Source organism: Clarias gariepinus, chromosome 2 (assembly GCF_024256425.1).
Source record: "Clarias gariepinus isolate MV-2021 ecotype Netherlands chromosome 2, CGAR_prim_01v2, whole genome shotgun sequence".
Lineage (NCBI taxonomy): Eukaryota > Metazoa > Chordata > Actinopteri > Siluriformes > Clariidae > Clarias > Clarias gariepinus.
Window position 1 is genome coordinate 40,981,957 of NC_071101.1, and position 24,831 is coordinate 41,006,787.

Below are 24,831 nucleotides of genomic sequence, written 5' to 3' on the forward strand. Positions count from 1 at the left end.
GTCAGGTGGTGTCACGTGGTTCCGAGGAAGCATGTGATAGTCTTCGGCCCTCCTGACTGAGTGGTAGTAGTAGCCTTAATGGAGAAAATTGACAGGGAACACAACATCCCATGTGGTAAGAGTAAATTATCTCTTAAGTGCGCTTAAAATTGTAACAAAATACAAAAAAATGGACAATCAGGAGATTTATAAAATTGTTAGACAAATAGAACCGACACTTAGAAATCGTGACAACATCATATCAACTGGTCCCAGGTGATTCCCATCCCTAGTCCTCACATTATTTCTAAGGACAAAACATGCCGCACAGTTTGTCCCCTACTGCTTGTTAGCTCAGGCTTTGAGACAATTGATAAATGTGAATTTTTGTTTAGTTCTTACAGCAGAACGTCAGAACCACAGACGTTTTCTGTTTTCCATATGGTTTCTGCTCGGTTTGTCTAAGCCATGGCACTGCATTCTGCTCCAAGCCCAGCCGGAGTCAGACAGCGCCTGAGCCAGCTAAGATAAAACTGTTTAATCAGAGGACATGTCTCAGTACTGTGCAAAGTTTTCCAGCATGAAGCACTCGTTAGATTTACTGGAGACTAACCAAACACATTTCTGTGTTAGTTTTAAAAAAGCCTTTGATCATGTATACTTTCCCTTTAACACTATGTTCACAAAGGTCTCCTTGGATAAATAGTATGATAATGGTGAGGTAGTTACTCTGATTGGCTAAATGTTACATTTCAAGTGAAATAGTTGCATAAAGACTGGAGATCTGGCACCTTCTCAGTCCTGGTCCATATCGACATGGGTCATTTAGAAAAGGAAGTTTAAAGTCTGCAAGGAAACACAAAAACAACAGGGAACACTCAAGAGGCTTACGTGTCAATCATACTGACATTAACCAAAGGAGAATACTTAAAGAATGTACCCAGGGTCCTACTGTAATTTTTTGACAAATGTGGCCCAATTCAAAATATTTCCTGAATTTCATCCAGTTTATTTTATTGGAACAAGGCTTTAAAACTTTTTTAAAAAGAATAGAAGTAATGGTTATTATTTCATGTGGTTTTGGAGAAAAGAATCTTATCAAACAAATAGAGAGCTGGAGAACATCTGTTTTAGGTTTCTATTATGCACCATGGCGGCGCAGTGGCTTAGTGGTTAGCACTGTTTGTGTATGTGGAGTTTGCATGTTCTCCCTGTGCTTGGTGGGTTTTCTCTGGTTTCCTTCCACAGCCCAAAGACATGCAGATTAGGCTATTTGGCATTCTCGAATTGCCCATGGTGTGTGAATGTGTGAGTGAATGGTGCATGGTCGTAAAATAAGAAATAAATGCAATGGTAATCACCATTGGTTTCCATGTTCCTTAGTTGGACTACAGAGGTTCCTAGCTTAGTTGTTAGCACTGTTGCCTTGCACCTCCAGAGTCCGAGTTTGATTCCCGCCTCACGTCTGTGTGCATGGAGATTGCATGTTCTCCTCCCAGTTTCCTCTTAAAGTCAGAAGACATTCAGATTAGGCTAATTGGCGTTTCCAAATTGCCCCATAGTGTGTAAATGAGCATTTTAATGTTGCTTGGATGTCCTACCACAGTTGTAAAAATGGGGATAAATACAATTATAATCATTTTTTTTCTCCACAACCACTAGTTGGACTACAGAGGTTCCTAGATGGATGGATTGATAGAATGTGTTGTGCCATAATGAGCAACACGTCAGAAAGATGTGGTTTGCTGGTTTTATGTGGATGACAGTAAACACGTGATAGTCATTACTAGTTGTCGTATGCTATTGGATTGAGAGCCCTACATTCCTACACTATATGAAATTCCCAGCTAATGTACTTCAGGCTAGTTTGTTACAGACACATTTTTTCCCCCTTGAAATTATTTTGGTAAACTTTTACCCGATTAAGTTTTAAATTGCTGATAAAAAAAAAGTCAACACAGCTACAAAAATGACATGCAGTTTTTGCAAATTGGTTCGCGCAATACTGCCACCTGTTGGACTGGAGTATGAAGCAGAAGGTTTGCAAGAAAAAAATTTTGGTGTTGGCGAATCAAATTGAAAATTTTAAATGAATTGAATCCACTCACGGTTCTATCCAAAACGTTTCAGGGCTTAAACTCTGGAGCTGGACTAAGCGATCTACCACCTGCTTAAGGTTCATAGTTTGCTCATGTGAACCTTAAGGCTGCTGAAAGCTTTGTGTTCATGAAGACTGTTTAAAAATCTCCTAAGTATTGTCAGAGTTATTTTTTCTTGCTCTAATCCAAAGGATTGAAACCACTGGAATTTGAAAGAATCCGAAACGCATGCTATAGCTGTACGAAGGCTATGCGAGACGCAGATGTGTCTTAAAATGGCTTTAGCAGTCGCTCCCCTGTCCTTTTCATTGGCGAGCTCGTTCTTAGTTTCGATTAGACACTAGACTTCCTCACCTCTTTGCGCTCCCTCTAACAGCTGGGAGGTACTTCAAAGCCGTATCACACTTTTAAAACTCCTCTTTAATGTATCGCCGGAACCCTGTAGTTTCTCCGTTTGTTCTTTTTTTTTGTCCCCTCCCGTGCATTGTTTAGAGAGCGGACCAGCTGCGGGGATGATGAAGTCATCCATCTCTTCGCTTTTGTGTACTGACTTTTGGTTAGACAAAAAGAAAAGGAGGTTATTCGCCAAAACACCACAGCACCATGATCTCACGCTATGATAAATGCCGCCGAACAACGAGCATACCTGAGTTATAAGGTCTTTCCCGTTGCAGGGGAGAGCAGCCGATGAGAACAGGACGGCGCTAACAAGACTCCTGCTGGCTTCTTAAAGCATAAATACGGCTAATACTGCCTCGGCAGGACGTCTTGTACGGATATTAATCATTAAAAAGAACATCATATTACAGCTATATAAACAATTAACTCATGAAAAGGGTCTATTATAAACGATGACGGCTGTTCGAGTCAAACTGGGACTTTTGATTGTGCAGAATAACAGAACAGAGTTAGTACTCTATATAAGAGTTATTACTCTATATAATCCCCCGCTACACTAATGCACTTATCCCAGTGTTTCACTAGTGCTTGGATACCATCAAGGTAGAACGTTTTCTCAGTATGCCACAGCCATGATCACGTCTGAAACACTGGCCTCCCAGGAACTCCAAACATGTAGAAATGGCTTGGAGCATGGTGTTGGCAAATGATTGGCTGTACAGTTCCCACGGATAAATCCACCCAGTTAGCTTCAAGTTATTTGTTGATTTTCAGGGATCAGGCGTTCCACTTGTTTGTAAGAACGACTGCAGTGCGCTCCGAGCCTCCTCTGCTGGGATCGTTCTTTAAAAACTATGCTGTTTAAATGTTTTACTGCTGCTAAGAGTCTCATCACTGTATTGTGTTTAAAGTCTTCTGTAAATGTCTATTGGTTCTATTCTTTCATCACAAGTCCCGCTTTGACTCGAACACCGCTTGTAAGTAAAATATTACAGTATATCTAGTCAGAGGAAAGAAGGAACGAAAGATGCAAAAAGTCTGATGTTTTTTCCACCAAGTGCTCCACTTGGAATCGTTACCGCTGGAATTTATTCTCATTTCTCACATGAATTGAAAAAAAAAAAAAAAAAAATCGTAAGCGTTTTAAACTGTCTGCATATGCTTCTGCAGAACATCATTTTTTATTAAGAATGAATATGAAATATATGGATATTAAAACAACCGACCGGATAATGCACCAGACTGGTTGTCCAGACAGCCCTGGATGCTGCAGCAGCTTTTCTTTCAGTGAACACTGAGTATAAATCTCTTGTGTAGAAAGCGTGACCTGTTTATCCTGTTCATCTGAACACTTCAATACGTTACACTGACTGCCTTTACATTATCGTCAGATTATTTATAATAAGTCTTGCATACCAGTTGTCAGTATTTGGCAACCTAACTGCTTTAGAAAGATTGTGTGTGTCTCCTCAGTCACACATATAACAGTGCTAATCTTTATCTTCAGACGTCCGAGAAATGTGTGTAGCTGTGTGTGTGTGTGTGCATCCCGACCCCACATCCATGCTAACAGAATCGTCTCTCTCCGTCCTCGTGTGTGTTGCAGAGATTGGGCCGGTCACTATAACCACAGACCCCAAGAAGTTCCAGACAGAGCTGCAGGAGCTCTATGTGCAGGTAACGCCGGTGTGCCTGTGTGATCAGTGCTGTGTGTGAGAGTGTGTGAAGGTAGAGAGAGTGGAGACCAGAGACGTGGTCAACCGAGGAACTCTCTGAGAACATCAGATGATGAACATCATCAGTTTATAGACAGACCAACACTGAGCTTTATACCACTCTCTTTCTTTCTTTCTTTCTTTCTTACTCTCTTTAGTACTGCTCTACTATCTTTCATTTGTCTGCCTTTCTTTTTTTTTCTTTCTTGTCATATAATTTTTTTCCTTCTTTTTTTAGTTTCTTTTTTTTCTCTTTTTTGCACTTTCTTTTTTCTTGTCATATTTCCCTTTTTTACTTTAGTAGTAGTTTTTTCCTTGTGTCTGCCATATCATGCTTACTATCTTAAAGGTCTTTCTTTCCTTCTTTCCTTCTTTTTTCTTTATATTCACGTTTTTTTTTTCATCTTTTTTGTTCCTTTGCCTTTTTTAGTTTCTTTTTTATTTTTATTTTCTTTTGCTCTTTCTTTTTTTTCTTAAAAATATATTTGAGAAAAAAGAGAAATGTCAGATTTTTCTTTCTTTCTTTCTTTAGTACTGGCTTTTTTTTGTGTGTGTCTGCCATATCGTCCATTCTATCTTGCAGGCCTTTCTTTCTTTCTTTCTTTCTTTCTTTCTTCCTTTTACATCATCTGCTTTATTTCCTTTTCTTTCTTCCTATATTCTTTCTTTATTTTTTTCTAAATTTCTTTCTTATTTTAGGTTTTACATTTGTTTTTCTAACTTTTTTTTTCTTGTCATATTTTTCTTTCTTTCTTTAGTACTGGCTTACTTTCTTTTATGTGTTTACCATATCTTCTTTCTTTCTTTCTTTCACAATATCTATTTTTTGTTTTCTTTCTTTCTTTCTTACTCTCTTTAGTACTGCTCTACCATCTTTCATTTGTCTGCCTTTCTTTTTTTCTTTCTTGTCATATTATTTTTTACTTCTTTTTTTAGTTTCTTTTTTCTTTTTATTTTTTTTTGCACTTTCTTTTTTCTTGTCATATTTCTCTTTTTTACTTTAGTAGTATTTTTTTCCTTGTGCCTTCCATATCATCCTTACTATCTTGAAGGTCTTTCTTTTTTTCTTTCTTTCTTTCTTTTTTTTTCTTTCTTTTTTCTTTTTCTTTCTTTCTTTTTTTTATTGTCACATTCTTTTTCATCTTTCTTTGTTCCTTTGCCTTTTTTAGTTTCTTTTTTATTTTTATTTTCTTTTGCTCTTTCTTTTTTTTCTTAAAAATATATTTGAGAAAAAAGAAAAATGTCATATTTTTCTTTCTTTCTTTAGTACTGGCTTTTTTTTTCCGTGTGTCTGCCATATCGTCCATTTTATTTTGCAGGCCTTTCTTTCTTTCTTTCTTTTACATCATCTGCTTCATTTCCTTTTCTTTCTTTCCATATTCTTTTTTAATTTTTTTCTTAATTTCTTTCTTATTTTAGGTTTTACATTTGTTTCGTTTTTTTTTTCTTGTCATATTTTTCTTACTTTCTTTAGTACTGTCTTTCTTTCTTTCTTTCTTTCATTTATCTTTTTTCCTGTCATGTTTTCTATCCTTCTTTCTTTAGTATTGGCTATCTTTGTTTTACATTCACATTCTTCCTTCCTTCGCTCTATTATTTCTACCATATTTTTTCTTCCTTTGATTCTTTTTCCCCCTCAGTACCGGCTTATTTACTTGCATGCATCTGCTTTATTTAGTTTTATTTATTTTTCCTTTTTTCTTCTCCTGTTTATTCCTCTTTTCTTTCTGCTCCTTCCTGGTGTTGTGTCAGACACGCTGTATTTGGGACGTGGTGCGATCTGAAGAGCAGACGCAGCTCACAGTGTCTTTCATATCATGATACACTCCGTCTCAGATCCTGAGCTGCTGGAAGAATCCTTTATGTTGGCCGGCAACTGGAGCAGATGTTTGTGCGATGTCTCGCAAGCGTGTGTGTGTGTGTGTGTGTGTGTGTGTGTGTGTGTGTGTGTGTTTCCTGATAAAGCAGCCCAATTAGAGATATCTGAAAGAATCCAGTATTTAAAGAGAAAGATGCCTTTGATCACTTCACATGCCAGGGGTGTGAGCAGCTCAGTGCAGGAGGGAAGACACTCACACACACGCGGCCTAGTCAGGTTTGTGTGTGTGTGTGTGTGTTGGTGAGTGTGTTTTGGAGAACATTATTTTTTCCAGATATTTACCAGGCTTGATACTTCTGATGAATCCCAGTAAACAAAAAGAGATAACACACACACACACACACACACACACATGCATAAGGATCTGTGATGTTTTTGAGAAATAAATAAATAAATGCTACACTTTCTTTTAGAACTAAACCCCTAATTAAAACATGACATCATCATGTTCCGTGTGTCACGTCTGCTCATTAACGATGATGTCACCAGGGGGGCGGAGACTGTCCGGAGATGAGCATCGGGGCCATCAAGATTGCGCTGGAGATCTCACTGCCCGGCTCCTTCATTTACGTCTTCACAGACGCGCGATCTAAAGACTACAGACTGAGCCACGAGGTCCTGCAGCTCATCCAGCAGAAGCAGTCTCAGGTACACACACACACACAGCTCCCTCTGCCTCTCTTAGACTCTGTTACACCACTCTAATATAGTATGTGTGCGTGTGTGTGTGTGTGTGTGCGTGTGTGTGTGTGTGTGACACAGGTGGTGTTTGTGTTGACTGGTGACTGTGATGACAGATCACACATTGGTTATAAGGTGTATGAGGAGATCGCCTCCACCAGCTCAGGACAGGTGTTCCATCTGGACAAGAAACAGGTCAATGAGGTGAGACGTCTCGCTTTCATCCCTACATCGCTCTCTCTTTCTTTCTTTCTTTCTTTCTTTCTTTTTTATATTACTCTTTCTTTTATCTTTCTCCCTACTTTGTTTTGTGTTTTATGCTTTTTCTTTTTTTTCTCTCTGCTTTCCTTTTGTCTTTTTATTTTATTATTCTATTCTGTTTCTTTCTTTGCTTTTCATACTGTTTTATTCATTTATTTTTCTCATTTTTTCTTCAATTTTTTTCTTTCTTTGTGTTTTATGCTTTTTTTCATTCATTTTGATTGTTTCATTTCTTTTTCTCTCTTTTTTCCTTTCTTTTTCCTTTTACATTATCTGATTTATTTTCTCTCTCTTTTTCTTTTTCTCTTTTTTCTTTTTCTCTTTTTTTATTCTGCTATTCTGTTCTTTTTTGTTTATACTACTTTAATACCTTTTCTTTATACCTTTATTCTATTTTCATGTTCTTTCTTTCTTTCTTTCTTTCTTCCTTTTTTATTGATTTCTATTTTTTTGGCTCTTTTACACTATTTTATACTTTTTCATTTTCATTCTTTCATGTTTCTTTATCTTTCTTTTATTATTTTTTTTCTTTCTTTTTCTGTCTTTTATCATATATACCATTTTCTTTCTTTCTTTCTTTCTTTCTTTCCTTCTTTCTCTTTTATTTTATTTTCCTGTTTTTGCTCTTTGTTTGTATTTTTGATTTCTTTTTCTCTCTTCTGTCTTTTCTTTTTCTTTCTTTCTTTCTTTCTTATTTTTCTTTCTTTCTTTCTTTTTTACTCACTCACTTACATACAAATCCAGTTGCTGAGGAGACATTTTATGTGCAGTGCAAGTAGAGATTAGTATAAGGGAAGAGCAGGGAAAGGTTAGAGCAGAAGAAGAGAGAGAGAGAGAGAGAGAGAGAGAGTACGAGCAGACGTGAGCAGCGCTGAAACGCCGTCTGATTCTGACACATGCGTCTCCACACACAGCTGGAGCAGCCAGATCGTGTCCAGTGTGCTGCTGTTTGCTGATGTTTACCGCAGGGGTCTGGTGATGAGCCTCTGCTCAGAGCTTACAAGTGTTTCTGCTACCTGAAGCTCATGAAAATGAACAAATGAACCCAGCGTGGTCTTCTTCTGTTCGTCTGTAGCCCCTCCCCCTCGCCGCTTAATTATGCTGCTCGGAGATGCTTTTCAGCTCAGCGCAGTTGTAAAGCGTGGTCATGCGAGTTATTGTAATTCTCCTGTCAGCCTGCACCAGTCTGGTTCTTGTCCTCTGACCTTTCTCATGAAGAGGCTGTGCTTCTGCTCGCATCTCTAGAGACCATCTTGCATGGAAATCACCAGCGCACCTGTTTGAAAATTGAGTTTTACTGTCGAAAGCCAAATTATACAAAATTACCATTGCTGCTAACAACACCACGTGAGGATCCAGCTGTTCTGTGTGCTTCATTTCCAATCAGTGGTATTGCAAACACTTCCAGATTTGCGTGGTGCATGTTTTTAAATCTGTTTGTGTATAAGTCGAGTAATGTGGCTCTGGTAAAACTCTTAGCCCTTGTCAAGACCAGAGGGTCAGACCAGATGTGCATCCTGTTGTTGTTGATGTTGTTTTTAGCTGGATCTTATCTTAATCAGCCATCTACTTACTACTATCATTTCTTTGACCTGTGTGTTTGTGTTGTTCTCTGGGAAGGTACTGAAATGGGTGGAGGAAGCAGTGCAGTCATCTAAAGTCCACCTCCTGTCCACTGATCACTACGACGCGGTCAGCAACACGTGGAGGATCCCCTTCGACCCCAGCCTGAAGGAGGTGACGGTCGCCCTGAGCGGTCCAGCCCCGAACATCGAGATACGCAACCCTCAGGGTGGGTACAGGCTCGGGACGATGTCCTCATTTGGTAGTCATGTGAATCCTTTGTTTGGATGATCATTGTCGGGTCAGCGAACATCTCACGCATCTGCATAATAGATCTCATCGGATCAGATCGAGAAAAGAATGCGAAATCCACATGTTTCGAATCAGACACGCAAAACCAATCGTATTCCACAAATTCCGATTCATCAGCTAAAGGCCAGTGTTTCCTGTCTGTCAGGGTTTCTAAACCAGTCTGATGGTAGATTAGGTTTTGCTTTTCGTGTCTGCGTGCGTGAGGTGAACCATTTTAATTTTGGGACAAAATTCCCGATTATTTAAAGGTCCCATGTTTTACTATTTCTTTGCCAAGTTAACATGCAGTACATTATCTTCTATCTTATTTCTTTTATTAAATTAAATGACGTAGATTCAATCAAAGAAATGGGAACAGATGCAAAGTGCCTGAAGATACAATTTGCAATTTGGTTGTTTATGTAACAACCTCAGCAGCAGCAGCAGCCTCGTTTCCCCTCTTCACCGTTTCCAACCCCTCAGCATTCAGCATCACCAGTATACTAATCACCGGCCTGACCGTATGTCATCATCTGCACTGGTTTCTCACTGGTTTAGATGTTATTATGCTTAAATCCAGAACTATTGAAAAATTCCTGAATGTCTGGCTCGTATGAAGCAAAGTAGTGACGGGTCGTTCATGAATGATTTGTTGTTTTTTTTTGAACGAGTCTTTAAAATGACTCAGGAGAACAAGTCATCTTGGAAAGTGATTCGTTCATTTTCTAATGGGCGTACATGCGCAAATCATTGCGGATCCTTCGTAGTTTACATACAGGAAACAGAAACGAGTACTTTTATTTACTATTATTTACTATTATTAGGAGTTACTCACTCATATGTTACCTTTGAGTCTTTGGTCCGAGTCGTTCGTTCTTTTGTCACATGACTCCCATAGACGCTATGCAGTGCAGTAGATTTAAAAGAACGAACGACTTGGACTAGAAGATATGAGAGGTGATCTACTCATTCTGTTTATTATAATATGTCCTTATCTGCATTGTAATATTTTCATTACTGGAACTATAGCCAAAATTCTTGTATGTAAATTGTATTTTAAATGTCTACAGTGTCTACAGTATGTAAACGAGCTGCTGCTGAACCACACTGTCCAACAAGCCAGGGGTGGGGATCCTCTTATATGAGGTCACATTAGGCAGAAAGTCTAATTGATTTGTTTAAATCAAGAATAATACAAAAGTGGAAAAAAGAACAAAAAGCATGAAAAGTTTTTTTTTCTTTACAAATGTAAACTGGAGACCCATATAGACTAAATGACTTAAAAGTGAGTTATGCTTAATAGGTGCCTTTTAAAAAAAAGAAAAGAAAGAAAAACAGGGCAGGTGTGGCAATCCATCGCAGGACACACACACACACACACACACATGCACACACTCACACACACACACTATGGGCAATTTGGGAACACCAATTAGCCTAAACTGCATATCTTTTGACTGTGGGAGGAAACCGGAGTACCCGGAGGAAACCCACCAAGCACGGGGAGAACCATGCACACAGAGACGGGAATCGAGCCTGGCCGGGAATCAATCCCGGACCCTGGAGGTGCAAGGCCACTACACCACCGTGCCACCAACTTATAAAATAATTGATTCAAACAATCGATCGATAAAAATGTTCTGATGTGAAAAAATTAAAAATTCTTGCTTTGTTAGTTAGTTCTTGCAGCTGTAGCTTCCATCTGAGTCACATGAACTAAGAGCAAACTGTGACCCCACGGCCAAGGCTTGTAAATACCTCATGACTGTGAATTCCCTGACACGAAATTGTGCGCCGTTTCTTCACAGGGAAACTGATTGGGAACAAAGACGGACTGACGGAGTTGCTTCACATCCCAAACTCAGCCAAGATTCTCAACCTCAAAGACCCAGAGCCAGGCATGTGGTCCATAAAGGTGAGCAACAGGCCATGTCCTCATCTCCGACACTGAAAAAAGCGTGTTAGTGGAAAGCATGCGGACCTTATTTAAAGGTGAATGAAGAAAACCGAAAATTTTCGGTCATAAATTCAATTTTAAATTCCAATAAAAAACAGCTTTCTGGCATTCCTGGAAAGATTGTTGTTGATGTCTGTTTGGTCTCTAGAGAGCATGTCGACATTTAGGATTAAGCACTAAGAACTAACGGCCAACATGAGGGCACGTTAAGAACTCGCAGTCATTAGACTCGCTGTAATCTCAAAGACAGACTGTTGTCCTCGGCTCCCGTTAGGATAAACTCCACAATCTTTTCCTAACGACTTTGGATTTGGACTCGGAGCGTGTCTGGGTGCGCACGCTTATTTTCATTTCCACTCTCTGTTATGAATTAAAGCTGATTGTTTTGTGCATTGTGTTCTCCAGCCGTCACCCTGCCTCTGAACCTTGTCCTGGTGACCCTTTCATCTTTACTCCTATCCTCCTCGTACATTCTCTCCCTCTCTCCTCCCATGACTTCATGTGTTTATTTTTTTTTCTCCTCCTTTGTTTTTCTCCTTCCTTGGATACTCGGATCACTGTGTTCGCGAAGGGTTCTGTTTCTGGACAAACAGTGGTATTTGCTATGCTCTAAGTTTCAAACTGCTATATAACGTATTTTAAAATATATTGGTAGAGGATTTATCTTTACTCATCTATACCACTTTATCCTGAATACATGGTCGGGGGTGGGGGGGTGGTGGTAGTGGGGTGTGCTCGGAGCCTATCCTAGGGGGACTGAGGGCATGAGTCAGGGTACACCCTGGATGGGGTGCCAATCCATCGCAGGGCACACACAAACACACTCATGTTCACACAGTACGGACAATTTGGGAACGCCAATAAGCCTAACCTGCATGTCTTTAGACTTGGAGGACCCTGAGGAACCTTTTGTCCCCAGAGATTAACCTTAAAAACAACTGATAAGATAAGCATGCATTGTTCTTGCATCTTGAAGTTTTTTTTTTGCATTTTATTTTGCTTTATTTATTATGGCATTCTACGGGTGACATACTGCGGCGTTCGACCAACAGACACTGGCGCTGGACATTTTAGTGCTCCTTTTTTTAACCGGTACATGAAAAACTTATCAGGTTTCCATTATGTGTAGCTAAGACATGCTTTTTCTGTTTTTGCTCTTACTTTGTGAAAGCAAAAGACCTTTTTGTATCTGCATTCTAGGGATAAGATCATGAATCTTATACTACAACTTAGGTTTGTTCAGATTTACTGATTAGGGGTATCTTGAATATTATTGGCTGTTGTGCACGAGAAGTCAGTCTAACTTCCTGGGTCAGACTGCATGAAGAATCAATGGGTTTAGATCTAGCAAACTTACAAAGTCATTTTTGACGGCTGAACGACCTTACACTTTTTTTTTTTTTTGCATACACTTTTCCGTTCTCCGGTATTCTCCTCCACTTCACCTGCAGGAGTCACCATGTAGGACTACTGACCTGGGCGATGACTACTTCTTGGCTTCACAGACCATTTTTTTATGGCCCCATGATAATAGTTTAGGAAGGTTGTAATTTCTAAAGTATGCGAGCAGCCCTTAGGACCAGTTGCCATAGTTGTGCGTTGTGGGGTTGAAAACAAAGTCCTCAACACTAATGTAGTCTCTCACACACACACACACACACACACACGGACCGGGGATTCAATGCCTCGGGTAACTCTTGCTCTTGACATAGAGAGGGTCAGAACATTTTAGTAATGTTCAAATGATCATTAGCGGCCAGAGTTAAAGCTGACTCATCAAGTGTAGTGAAAAATACAAAAGCGGTGTTCAAGTCAAACCAGGACTTTTTGTGCAGAATAACGGAATACACCTATGGGAGTAAAAACACGTCTTATTTCTGTATGTTGTATAAACGTCTGCTACACTAATGCACTTATCCCAGTGTTTCACTAGTGCTTGGATACCACCAAGGTAGGAGCCATGATCGGACTGTCTGTTTCATGTGCAAAACGCTGGCCTCCCAGGAACTCCTTTAACGGCCCAAACATTTAGAAATGGCTTAGAGCGAGGTCAGGTCTGTTAGGGGTGTGTTTGTATGTGTGGCAATAACTTCTAGTTTCATCAGCGTACTGTGAGTCTTCTGTAATTAAGAAATTTTTGAATCAGGTCCCAGGTCCCGGTTTGACTTAAACGCTAGATAAGTCTCAGATAGAGAAGCCATCACAGTAGCTGTGTATATGATGCCAGTGGTGCATATTTAATTGTACACATAATGTTGCTTTAACATATAATCACACACCCATGAAACACAATTTTCCCCTCAGACGAGCAGCGAGGGTCGGCACTCCGTCCGCATCACTGGCCTAAGCACCATCGACTTCCGAGCCGGATTTTCCAGGAAGCACACGCTGGATTTCAAGATGACCTCCAGCAGGCCTGTAAAGGGTAAAACAAGTCACTGTTTTCTCAGATTTATTGTATTTTAAACATTTGCAGGAGTTTATTATCTCCTCCTATTGTAAACCCAATTCCCAGAGTTTAACACTCAATACTCAGTGTATTAACCATGAAGCGCATGCACACTCAATAATTAATGAGAAATCATGAAAACATATTTATGAGTTGATTGACTATTCACTGCATATGATGTAAGCCGTATTTTAAAAAGCGTCAGGTGTTAGTGTGTGGTGTGATGAATTGACTGGATTTAACTCCTGTATTATATTATCCAGTGTAAAGACCTGAATTATGTTGAAAAAAAAGAAGCAAAACTCATCAAGCACAAAAGTGATACAAATTGCTATACTTAAACAGAGATCTTTTTAATTCGCAGTAATATATGAGCTGTTGTTCAAGTCAAACAAAAAAGTGGGTTCTAACCCACCTTGGCTGTGATCATCATATACAGACATACGGCCTTCTTTAAAACGTTTACATCATTCATGTCTCATCAGCTTTTTTCACCTTGATTCATCAGAAATTTCATCACAAGTCCCGGTTTGACACGAACGAGCCCTTCTAGTTACATAGTTTTTTGCTTCTAAATAGTGATTTCTCTGTATTTCCCCCTCTCTCTCTTATTTACACAGGCATCCCCACCTTCATCCTGCTAAACACAACAGGACTGTCCCATCCTGCCCGCGCCGATCAGCTGGAGCTCCTGAGCATCACCGGTGGCGTGATCAAGACCCTGCCCATTCGCTACTTTCCTGAACGCAAGCCTTACGGTATCTGGAACATTACAGACTTCATGCCACCCAACGAAGCCTTCTTCCTCAAGGTGACCGGCTACGACCGCGACGGCTTCCTCTTCCAGAGAGTCTCCAGCGTCTCTTTCTTCAGCATCGTACCAGGTCAGAGACGCGCATTAGACACGAGACTCACCCGAAGAGCTTGAGGTGCACAAAACAACAACAGAACTAAATCCTTTTCACGTTATAGAATTGTCTTGTTCATTTCGCCTCCAGGCACACCAAAAGTCAGTATGCCCTCCACTACGCCGGGTTACTACTTGAAGAAGGGTGCACTCACGTGCCAGGTCGAGAGTTTGATCCCTTTCACCCTACGCTTCAGCCGGGAGGGCGAGAGCCTGGGTGTGGACCAAGTCTTCAGGTACAATAAATCTTCAAATGACATACAGTATATTTGAATTTGTTCTTAATACCTTAAACTTTCTTTGATCCCCAACTCACTGCTTTTGATTTGTCAAAACAGCGAGTCTTCCAACGTGTCATGGGAGATAGCTAAGGTGACTCTTAATGATGAAGGCTTCTACGACTGCGTCGCCGTCAGCAGCGCCGGAACCGGACAAGCACGGACATTTCTGGACGTTTCTGGTGAGAATCGTGAGCTTAAAAAAAAAAAAACGCCTGGTATCACAAAGTGCACAGGTAGTTCTGGATTTAAGGATGCATTGATTTTGAAGGGTGAAAGGTCATCCCAGGAAACCTGGACTCTGGTCCAGATAAAATGTGGCTCAAAAGGTTAAGGTTGTGGATTAGTTGGTTACTTATCGGATGGTTGGGAGTTCGAGCCCCAGCACTGTCAAATTGCCACTGTTGGGCCCTTAGGCAAGGCCCTTAATCCCATCTGCTCCGGGGGCACTGACCCCAGGGACATCCATGAAAAAAGTAATTTTAGGTAAGGTACATGTGACATATAATTGAATACTATATTATTATTATTATTATTATTATTACACTTAAATGTACTCTGGTGTATATGAACTCATGTTAAAACTATACCAGTTTAAAAATGTTGAACTTTTCCATGTCGCAACATCCGGTGTCCGGCACAAGCAAAGCACTCAAAATGTTCGAAAAGTAGAATGTAATGATTTGAAGCAAGGTGTGAAGTTGCCCCCGAACCCGCCCCCTCGCTGCAACCCAGGCGAGACGAGATCAACATTCCGTAGGTGAAACTGGATGTGCAGTAATACTCGGATTTACTTCAGGTTCCTTCTAGCATACAGACAATCTAGCGTTCTAGTTTAGCAAGAACAGTCTCGTCTAAGGATTGTTTTTTTGCCCTATAAGCTCACAAAAGATTTGTATCGGTATTGCATATGCTTGAGAAACCTGACTCCACATCATCCACATTTGTGCTTATTACCTCCGAAAACCCTTTCGTGCACACTGAGGCTGAATAACTGCATGAGAAACTATAGTATAGTAGGGCTTTGTGCTAGAATTTGACTTGGGACCTGTTAGTATAATTAAATAAAATTTCAGCTTGAACAACCCTATCTGTAGGTTATCAGAGCCTGGGCTTAGGATTGTGTAAGAAGTGATTGTTCCTAGAGAGAGAGAGAGAGAGAGAGGAAATGCTGCTGTGTGTCTACTGGCCGTCGTGCAGTAATTGCATAATTGCTTGCAGTGCGAATTCTCTTTGCTAGTACAGCTGTCTTAAGGCCAGTCGCATGATAAGTGGCTCCATCTCTCCCTCGAAATTTATGCGTCTCCGCGGAATAATCCCATTCTCACATCCTAATCCACTAATCATTTACAGTTTCTTTTGTTCCTCATAGATCAGATTTGTTTTGCGCAACTGTCAGCGCCTGAGAGCGATTCATACCGTCTGAAGAAAAACATGTCGAACAGCTGAGACTTTGTGTGGAGGCCTGGGAAAGTTTTTCACATGCTGAAATGTTTACTGTGTGTGTATTCGTGTGTGTGTGTGTGTGTGTTTGGGTGTAGAGCCTCCACCGGATATCACCGTGCCTTTCAACGTGACGGCGGCGCCAGGTTCGACCGCGTTGCTGACCTGCGTGGTGGCCAGCACCGTCCGGTTTAACCTGACCTGGCAGCGCGGCGGCGTGGACGTCCGGCCGGGCGCGCGGTCTCACCTCACCTCCAACCTCTCGCTGGAGATCCAGCGCGTGGCGGCGGACGATGCTGGCTGGTACAACTGCATCGCCGCCAACGAGGGCGGGGTTTCAGTCTCTCGCGTCCACCTCAGCGTGCAGTGTAAGTGTGTATCCATACAGAAGTTCTCCTCTTCCTATGGCCTGATTTCCGGAGAGCCGAGGGACTCGCGGCGTAGTAACTGGAAATGTTGTGCTGTGTTTTCGCCGCACTGGCGTCTGAAGGCGTGTGCCTAGAGCTCGAATTTCCTCATGGGCGTTTGAGAGGGTGTAAGATTTATGCTGGACTTCTGGCAGAAGAGAGCTCGCGACTCCTGAGCACCAGATTCGTTTTCAACGCAGCTCTGCGCCAGTATTTGTCCTCTAACAGCCCGGGTGTGTGAAAATGACTTACAACCCAACTGGATCACTATGAGAGTGATCGCTACGCTGCTCTTTCTGTTCTGTTCTGTTATATAACCTCAGAGACGTGTGCTTCTTCCTCCTTTTGATTCCTCACCTCTGTCGAGTGATCAGGACGTCACTTTAACATTACTGTCTTCCCTCTATCCTTTATTTCTCATTTTCTTCTTCTTTTTTTTTGGTCCCGCTTCAAGTTCTCCAAACGTAGGTTTTTTCTCAAATGTGTCAGTCTCAACCTTTCAAACAGCTGTCACAGACTCTGCGAGTGTGTGTGTGTGTGTGTGTGTGTGTGTAGAGAGCGTAATAACCACCTGTTGGGACCCCTGTGTTGTCCTAGTCATTACGACCTCTTTGAAGTGGGACTGCTGACATAGTGAGGCCCGGACAGGTCAGACGCGGCGGCCCGGAGTTGTTCTTTACAGATCATCACCAACGTACACATATACACACGTGTGTTCATCTGGTGTCTGTGCGGATCCATCTTCTGGATTACACAATATAGTTTTTCACCTCCAGAACCATATAAAGACACTCTGTCCTGATTATTATTATTATTATTATTATTATTATTAAATCGTAAGAAATTAACTCATATGTCGATGAATGCTCATTTTAGAAATTTGTATGATCTAAGGAAGACATTAAATGTGGTTAAATGTGCGAGTTTGCCGTAGGCTGGTCGAGCAGAAGGAGGCTGAGCTGTTAAATGTCCGTCCCGAGGGAAGCCAAGTCTATTAGAGCGTGTCTTAGTGACTAAGACTCGGGATAATTACAGCTTTATAGCCTGGCGCAGAACGGCCTCTCGACAGCAAAGTATGACTGTTAGGCCACATCCGACCGAGCTTAACACCACCGCTCGACAGCCACATGGACAGGATTATATTTACAGTCAGGATCAGCAGCGGGCTGTGTACTGGTTTAAGTGAGACACCAAAGAGTGACTAAGGCAAGCGATGATGCACAAGTGGTTCACGTTTTGATTGCTTCAAGTCTTCAAAAAAGCCTTAACCCCTTTACCCCTTGTAAAAAACAATCTGCGAGCCACAAATGCACCGCTGTCTTCATTTCTTTATCAGAAGTGAATCTTCGTCCTTGTAGACCTGCTTTTAGGGAACCAAACAGGTGAAAGTCTGATGGAGCGAGATCAGGACTATAAAGAGGTTGCTTTAGCATCTCAAAGTGAAGTTTCCGACAGTGTTGGCAGAAGTGTGCAGATGTTAGTCATCAGCCGTATAGACATGGACGGGCATCCGGCTTACACTTGTGCGACCATCCTTAAACTTCCCTATACATTAATACACACTTTTTTATGGTGACAAAACACTTTGTCCATACTGTGCCCAAAGTCTTTAATAAATAACAGCACCAGATATACCCTCCGAGCACAAAAAACTTATTCCTACACGCTCTTCTTTCATGCGAGTCACAAGTACTGTAAGGCATCCATTGTTGCTCGCACCGCAGTTACAAACGAACTGATGTAACATGTTCACACCTGCACAATAGCAACCGAGGAGACAGGAACCTTGAGAAGAAAGTCCTGATAAGACAGTGCAGCCGACAGAAGTTTTAAAATAACCAGAGTGCGGATAATTTTTGACTCACCCTCATATATATATATATATATATATATATATATTTTTTTTTTTTTTTTTTTAATTCTGTTTTATTTGTAAAGCTCCTTTTAAAGCAGCTTCACAGGAATAAAAATTCTGTCTATAAATAATTTTAAAAAATTAAGTTTATTCCTAGGGAGTAAACAACTGGCAAGGAAAAACTCCCTGAGACTTCAAGTCTCCCTGAGACTGAATGCCCTCTTGCACATTTGTAAAAGACTGTAACTTTTTAGATATAAAAGTGCTATGTTAAATACCATTATTGTCAAACTAATACACATTTGGACGCATTACCCACCCAGTGTTTCTTAACGCAGCACTAGCAGCGAGCGAACCACAGCCAACACGTTTGCATGTTTGAGTCTGTGATATCGGCCAGGATTTGGTTTGGCCAGGTCTGGAGTATCCTTCCAGATTTTCACAGTCATTTCTGATTCTATTATATTACAGTCTTGGAGAAGAACTTCTTTGCTGAAGTGCAAAGCCTTGCTTCTGCTTGGACCTGGGAAGCAGAACAGAGAGAGAGAGAGAGAGAGAGACTGTAAATCACTAACTTTAGAAAAACTGAAGCACAAAGTCAGTGTGATGGGCCTCTGAAGGACTGCTGGGAGGTTGGAAAAGAAATAACAATGAAAGCACACCCTGGTGGAATGACTTACAGTTTGTAAACCGAATCTGGAATCAATACTCCTGCTTTCGTGATCCAGCGGAGACGAGAGGGAATAAAGGAACTCGCAGTTAAAATGATTAATCTCTGGAAATTGTGTTTTGTGTGTTGTCGTACATGTTGATACAGTTCGGAATATAAATAACCTAAATTAATTTAGTCACAGTCGCACTGAAACGTACGCGCCTTCTCCCACCAGCTCGGCCGATAGTGACGGTGAACCCGCCGAACCAGACCTTTAGTGCGGGAGACGAGGTGCGGCTCAGGTGCTCGGCTAAAGGCCATCCTACTCCTACAGTGGTCTGGACCTACAACGACATGTTCATCATTGGCTCCAGTAGGTAAGGAGACCAGTTTAACCCCTGGCATGGTTCTGTGAGTCGGAGGAGCCCTTTCAAGGTCTTTCTCTGTCTTTGGGTGTTAACGTTGCATGTTGTTTCTTCAGGCACAGAATGATCCCAGATGGTACACTGGTCATCAGGAGCACTGTGCAGAAGGACGCAGGGGTATATGGATGTCTGGCCAGCAACGTAGCGGGGACAGAGTCAAAGACCGCCATCCTCACCTACATCGGTCAGTAACATTTAAGAATCCGCACATTTATTGGAATTCTCTTGAAGTGTGTCTAGTAATGCTTTAGCTAAAAGCCCCCTCAAATAGCAAAGCACCTTTGTAGGGTGAGCGTCTGCCAAATGCCTAGATGTAAATAATGCATTCTATGGTACACCTCAAACAATCCTCCAATGAAACTGTAAGTGAGCTGCTCTTGTGGCTTCGCACCTCCAGGGCCGAGGGTTTGATTCCTGCCTGTGTGCATGGAGTTTGCATCATGCGCTTGCTAGGTTTCCTTCGGGTACTCCGGTTTTCGTCCTACAGTCCAAAGACATACAGATTAGGTTAAGTGGTGTTTCCAAATTGCCCATAGTGTATGAATGAGTGTGTGATGGATTGGCACCCTATCCAACTTCGGGCATGTGCCCAAATTTCCTGGGATAGGCTCCCAGCTTCCTGTTACCATATATAGGATAAGTTTAGAAGATGATGAAGGTGAAGATGTTTGTTTTTGAAGTTGGTGATGTGGCTGTTCTGGTATAATCCTACAGGTGGCCTGCTCCAAACTGTTCACACGTCGGAAGCGAAAAATTTGCTTAAAATTCTAACAAAATCCGAAAAAAATATAAATTGCATTGGGATATCTATAAATTTGTGAGACTTATGTAATCACAATACAAATTGAATCGGCTCTTACAGTAGATATCGTGATAATATGGTATCGGGAGGCCCTTGGTGATTCCTATCTCTATTAGAAACCCATTTAAAAATGCATACTTATACACAAAAAGGGACTCTCACCTTTCCTAATTAACTCGGATCCTCTTCCTGAATCCCAAGAGTCTCCGCAGGTGACGGCACCGAAGAGTAGGCTGCTGGTCGGCTTGGGACAGACCGCTGTCTTGGAGTGTGCAGTGACAGGAATCCCACAGCCGGAGGTCTTGTGGTACAAAGGTGAGCAGATGCCTGTTTAACACAGTAACTGCTGCATTCTGTTGTAAACTGATGTTACATTGTGATAGCTCAACACACACATATACACTTGCTCTGCAGGTGACAAGCAGGTGAAGATGTCGATGTTTGTAAATATGGATCTGAACGGCGGCACTTTGAGCATTCAGCAGATCGAAGCGGCCGATGCCGGAGACTACATCTGTGTGGCGGTGAACCTGGCAGGGACCGCGCAGGCCAAGATCAGGCTGGACGTTGGCTGTAAGCAGACTAGTGTCACGTTAGCTTTTCAGTCTGTAATTAGCAATTTTCAGTAAGTTTATTCATTTCCTTTAACCCCAAACCCCAACCCCAACCCCCCCCCTCGGTAGCCGTTCCTCAGTTCACGAGGCAGCCCTCCAACGTGGCCGCAGACATCGGCTCTAACATCACCCTGGCATGCCACGCCCAGGGCTACCCTGACCCGCGTGTCACCTGGAGACGAGAGGACAACACCGCCCTTTTCTCCCGTCGCCATGGACACAGCTCTGTCACTCAAAAGAGAGACGGAGAACTGCAGATAACGAGTAAATATCTTCCTAACTTAACCAAACGTAACCTTAAATAACTTAACCAAATCTGCTACAATAAAAATAAATACAGTATAAAATGCCTCAGTATCATACTTTAGAATGGCGTGCATAAATATTTATGTTGACATGTTACAACCTGGACGGCTTCTGCTATAAACAATACTCTAAATGCTAAGAATTTATACACAATAGCACATATCTTTACCTTAAGAACTGAAATTTGAACCGTCATATGAAGCATTTTTGGGTTACGAGAGCCAAACCGAGCATGGGCTAAGTTGCGCGTATAGTACGCCCGATAGTCGTTCAAAACTTGTTCGCGTCAGTGGAAAGCCAAGTGAAGCACGTTTACGTATTTTTTTTCTGTTTTTTTTTTTAATATTATGCACAAGATTTAGTAAAGACATGGCAGCATGCGTCCCAAGAATGTAAGAAAGAAAACTGAGCCGCTTTCAGGAATCATAAATTAAGGTTTAATTCAATACAATCTTATTATAATTGTTATAAATATCAGAGTATAAATAACAACTAGATATCATTAGATTATTATCTTCTCGGCATGTAATGTAATAAAGTGCGACCATAGTGCAGCAGTGCAGTAACTATAATGGGAGAAGTGGGACAGAACCCAAAAAAAAGTGTGTTAATTGTGTGTGGTGCAGCCATGCAAAGTCTAGTTCACAGTTACTGTAATACACAGTAAAATGTCTATAGATTTTATATTTTACTAAATTTACTAAATGTTTTGATTGTTTCATATGCAAAAAAATATGGTTATAGTTTTGAAAATTGGAAATATTGGTAATATTTTGGGTGGCTGGAACGGATTATCTGCATTTACATTATCTCTTATGGGACAACACGTTTTGCAATACGAAATTTTCACCTTATGGACTCGCCTCCGGAGCGCAATAAAATGTGCATGCCAAGTTAACACTGTAGTTGGAAAAGGTTTTGTTTTTTTTGGTTGTTTTTAAAGTATTTGCCCCTGCCTTTTTTTTTTAAACCTCTTAAAAAGAGGTTCCCTGATATGAGAAGGCATCTGTCAGTGCATCATGTGATCTCAAAACAAGTACACCTGTTCTAGAGGCGGGGGATCTGGAAAAGTTACATTTAGTAATAAAAAAAGGCCAAAGCATTGAACATGCTGCTGAGCGACATTAAATAAGTCATTTTAAAAACTGGAAAGAATTTAGTACAACCACAGTCCATCAGAAGAACCTCTGCTACTTCTATTACACAGACTTGGCCCTGACCAACATGCATGATTGTCAACTGTATGTAACTGGGTTAAATGTTGTGGAAGGTAACCCTGGCTTTAATTATGATTTTGCAATGATTTTTTTGTATTTTTAACCCAGGTTGCTTAGGGTTAAGCTCGTTCCTCTGTCCCGGTTAAACAGTTTTTGAAATTTTCTCATGCAACTTCACCCCCCTAAAAAATCTGTTTTTCATTATGACGTCCTTGTTGTTCTTGTCTTAGATTTGTGGGTTGAAGATGGGACCACTTACGTGTGTGAAGCTCAAAACCAGTTTGGCAAAATCCAGGCCAAAGTCCAAGTGACAGTCACAGGACTGGGTGAGAAATCTTACAGTCTCTCTTGTATTAATTGCATCTTGTGATGAATTATGCTTAATTATGAAATGCAATCCCCCAAGCTTAATGCATGTCTGGAAAACTGTAACATTTTGGACTTTCCATGCAACCCTCTGTACACTCCTAGATACAAAAAAAAAAATCAAAACAATCAACAGTAGCGTTGTGTGATTTAAAAAAAAAAAAACTCTTGGACGTGTGGGATTTCCTTTGGAAGCTACGGTTGTAAAATTGCATCGTAAGCACTTTTTGCTGAGATAAGCACCTGATCAACAGCCTTGAATAACCTCCTTTACTGCGCAGCGCTGTTATTGAGGAGGGGTTCGTACAGTACTGTAGGCCATTCATCCTAACGAGCTCTCTGAATATTACAGAACTAATAAGTACAGTATATTTAATTGGTGAGAGTTGGGATTCAGTTGGGATAAGCAGTGAGTCATGCGGTTATATATTTGTGTGCATGTGTGTGTGTGTGTGTGTGTGTTGAGGGGGACGTTAGAGTAGTCGAAGGAATGCTGCTTCATACAGAAGTGAATGACCAGATGTGACTGTACTCAACTGAGAACATTCATGTTCTGGGCGTGTGTGTGTGTGTGTGTGTGTGTGTGTGTGTGTGTGTGTGTGTGTGTGTGTGTGTGAACAAGCATATGGATCTCATGGCAAAGAGCTCTTCACATATGTATGTATTTAGAGATTTCATCATATATATATATATATATATATATATATATAAGAATAAGAATGAAGGGAATGTGAAATACATATATATATATATATATATATATATATATATATATGAATATATTTAATAAATCAAAACAAGAAAAGGAAGAGCTACTCCTACTGTACTGTAAAGCAGACTTTTTTAATCTTTACGAGAAATGCGTTCTCATCCCACAGACTTCAAAGCTGGCATTTATCAGATCAGCAGGCTCACACACACACACACACACACACACTCACTCATATTCACGCACATATAATAAAAAGGCTCGTCTGCTATGAAGAACTTTTTTTTCTTCCTAAACATAAATTCACATGAGTGATTTGGTTTGTATGTGTGTGTGTGTGTGTGTGTGTGAGGGTGTGTGGTCCAAATGTGCCAAATGTAGACTGAAGCTCATAAAACGAAGTGCTCCCACGAGCCTCGGTTGTCCCATAAGTCTCTGCTTTGCCCCACTGTCCGAGTGACGCATGTATTTTGAACAGGCTCAGAGGTAACCATGGAAACGTAACAAGCGAAACACTGAGTGCTTTGTGCTTATTGTGTATATAGTCACCCCTGTGATAGCGCTGAGCCCTGCAGAGGTCAGCGTAATCGAGGAGCAGCAGGTCACGCTACCGTGTGTCCTGCTAGCCGGAAACCCGCTGCCTGTGAGGCGCTGGCTCCACGACAACACCCTGGTGAGATCCGACAGCACGCTACACTTCCACTTTTATCAGGTATCCTTGTGCTGCTCGTTGTATTCATAGATGGATATGTCTGCATCGATTCTGCACACAGGTGACCTCAGGGCCGTACGTGAGTATCCGGCGCGACGGCAGTCTGCATATAGAGAGAGTTGGCGTGCGGGATAAGGGGCGGTATACGTGCGTGGCGGAAAACTTCGCAGGAGCGAGCAATCGCACCACGACCGTCAACGTATACGGTAAGATGGGACCCACTGGATGCTTTATAAGAAGAACCGTATTGTTATTATTGGATAATGATGCATTATAATGTAAGACGCATAAATGCAGTCAAATAATACTTGTTTGGGGTGAAGGGTGTCAGGAAGGCTTTCCCCACAACACTACTCAACCATCACCGGCCTCACCTGTTGAGATTTTATGCTGTACATTGTCATGTTGTAGGACAGTTCATTTGGATCTCCGGTGCGAGCAAAAATGGATGCCCACTTGTGATTTGCACGAATGAAGAGCAGTATGCAGTGATTTTTTTTTTTTGTACCTGGTGCTGAAAGGAGGAGAGTTTGGACATCTGCAGGCAAAATTTGGAGCGATAAGGTGAAAGTTTGTTAAAGAGAATCATTACTGGTTATGAGGCAGGCATTCATAAGTGTGGAAGGGAAACGTTCTTCATCACCGACAGAGAAAGAGTTTAAACGTCAACCATCAGCTGGAAAATTCGTCAACGCTTTCGGTTTTCTGTGATTCTCAAGGGCCAAAAGTATTGGAACGACATCTGAAAAAAGATCCGACAATCGACAGCGCTCGTTACAGTGAGACGCTTATTGAAGAGCTGAAGCCTAAACTTTCAACACTGCAAAAACCTCATTTTAAGGTGTTACGGAATCCTTCCTATAGT

The 24,831-nt window shown here is 41.3% G+C and overlaps 1 protein-coding gene across 1 annotated transcript in view; it reads left to right on the forward strand.

Annotated features, from left to right (window-relative positions):
- Positions 1-24,831, forward strand: part of hmcn1 (hemicentin 1) — an 87,202-nt gene that overhangs the window by 16,539 nt on the left and 45,832 nt on the right. The window contains exons 2-19 of the mRNA XM_053485517.1: positions 4,084-4,154; positions 6,561-6,719; positions 6,834-6,956; positions 8,634-8,805; positions 10,676-10,782; positions 13,129-13,249; positions 13,894-14,157; positions 14,272-14,416; positions 14,519-14,640; positions 16,000-16,269; positions 19,051-19,192; positions 19,297-19,424; positions 20,244-20,357; positions 20,457-20,615; positions 20,726-20,920; positions 22,410-22,505; positions 23,800-23,927; positions 24,028-24,172. Coding sequence (XP_053341492.1) covers positions 4,084-4,154; positions 6,561-6,719; positions 6,834-6,956; positions 8,634-8,805; positions 10,676-10,782; positions 13,129-13,249; positions 13,894-14,157; positions 14,272-14,416; positions 14,519-14,640; positions 16,000-16,269; positions 19,051-19,192; positions 19,297-19,424; positions 20,244-20,357; positions 20,457-20,615; positions 20,726-20,920; positions 22,410-22,505; positions 23,800-23,927; positions 24,028-24,172 — 2,661 coding nt within the window. The remainder of the gene's footprint in view (positions 1-4,083; positions 4,155-6,560; positions 6,720-6,833; positions 6,957-8,633; positions 8,806-10,675; positions 10,783-13,128; positions 13,250-13,893; positions 14,158-14,271; positions 14,417-14,518; positions 14,641-15,999; positions 16,270-19,050; positions 19,193-19,296; positions 19,425-20,243; positions 20,358-20,456; positions 20,616-20,725; positions 20,921-22,409; positions 22,506-23,799; positions 23,928-24,027; positions 24,173-24,831) is intronic.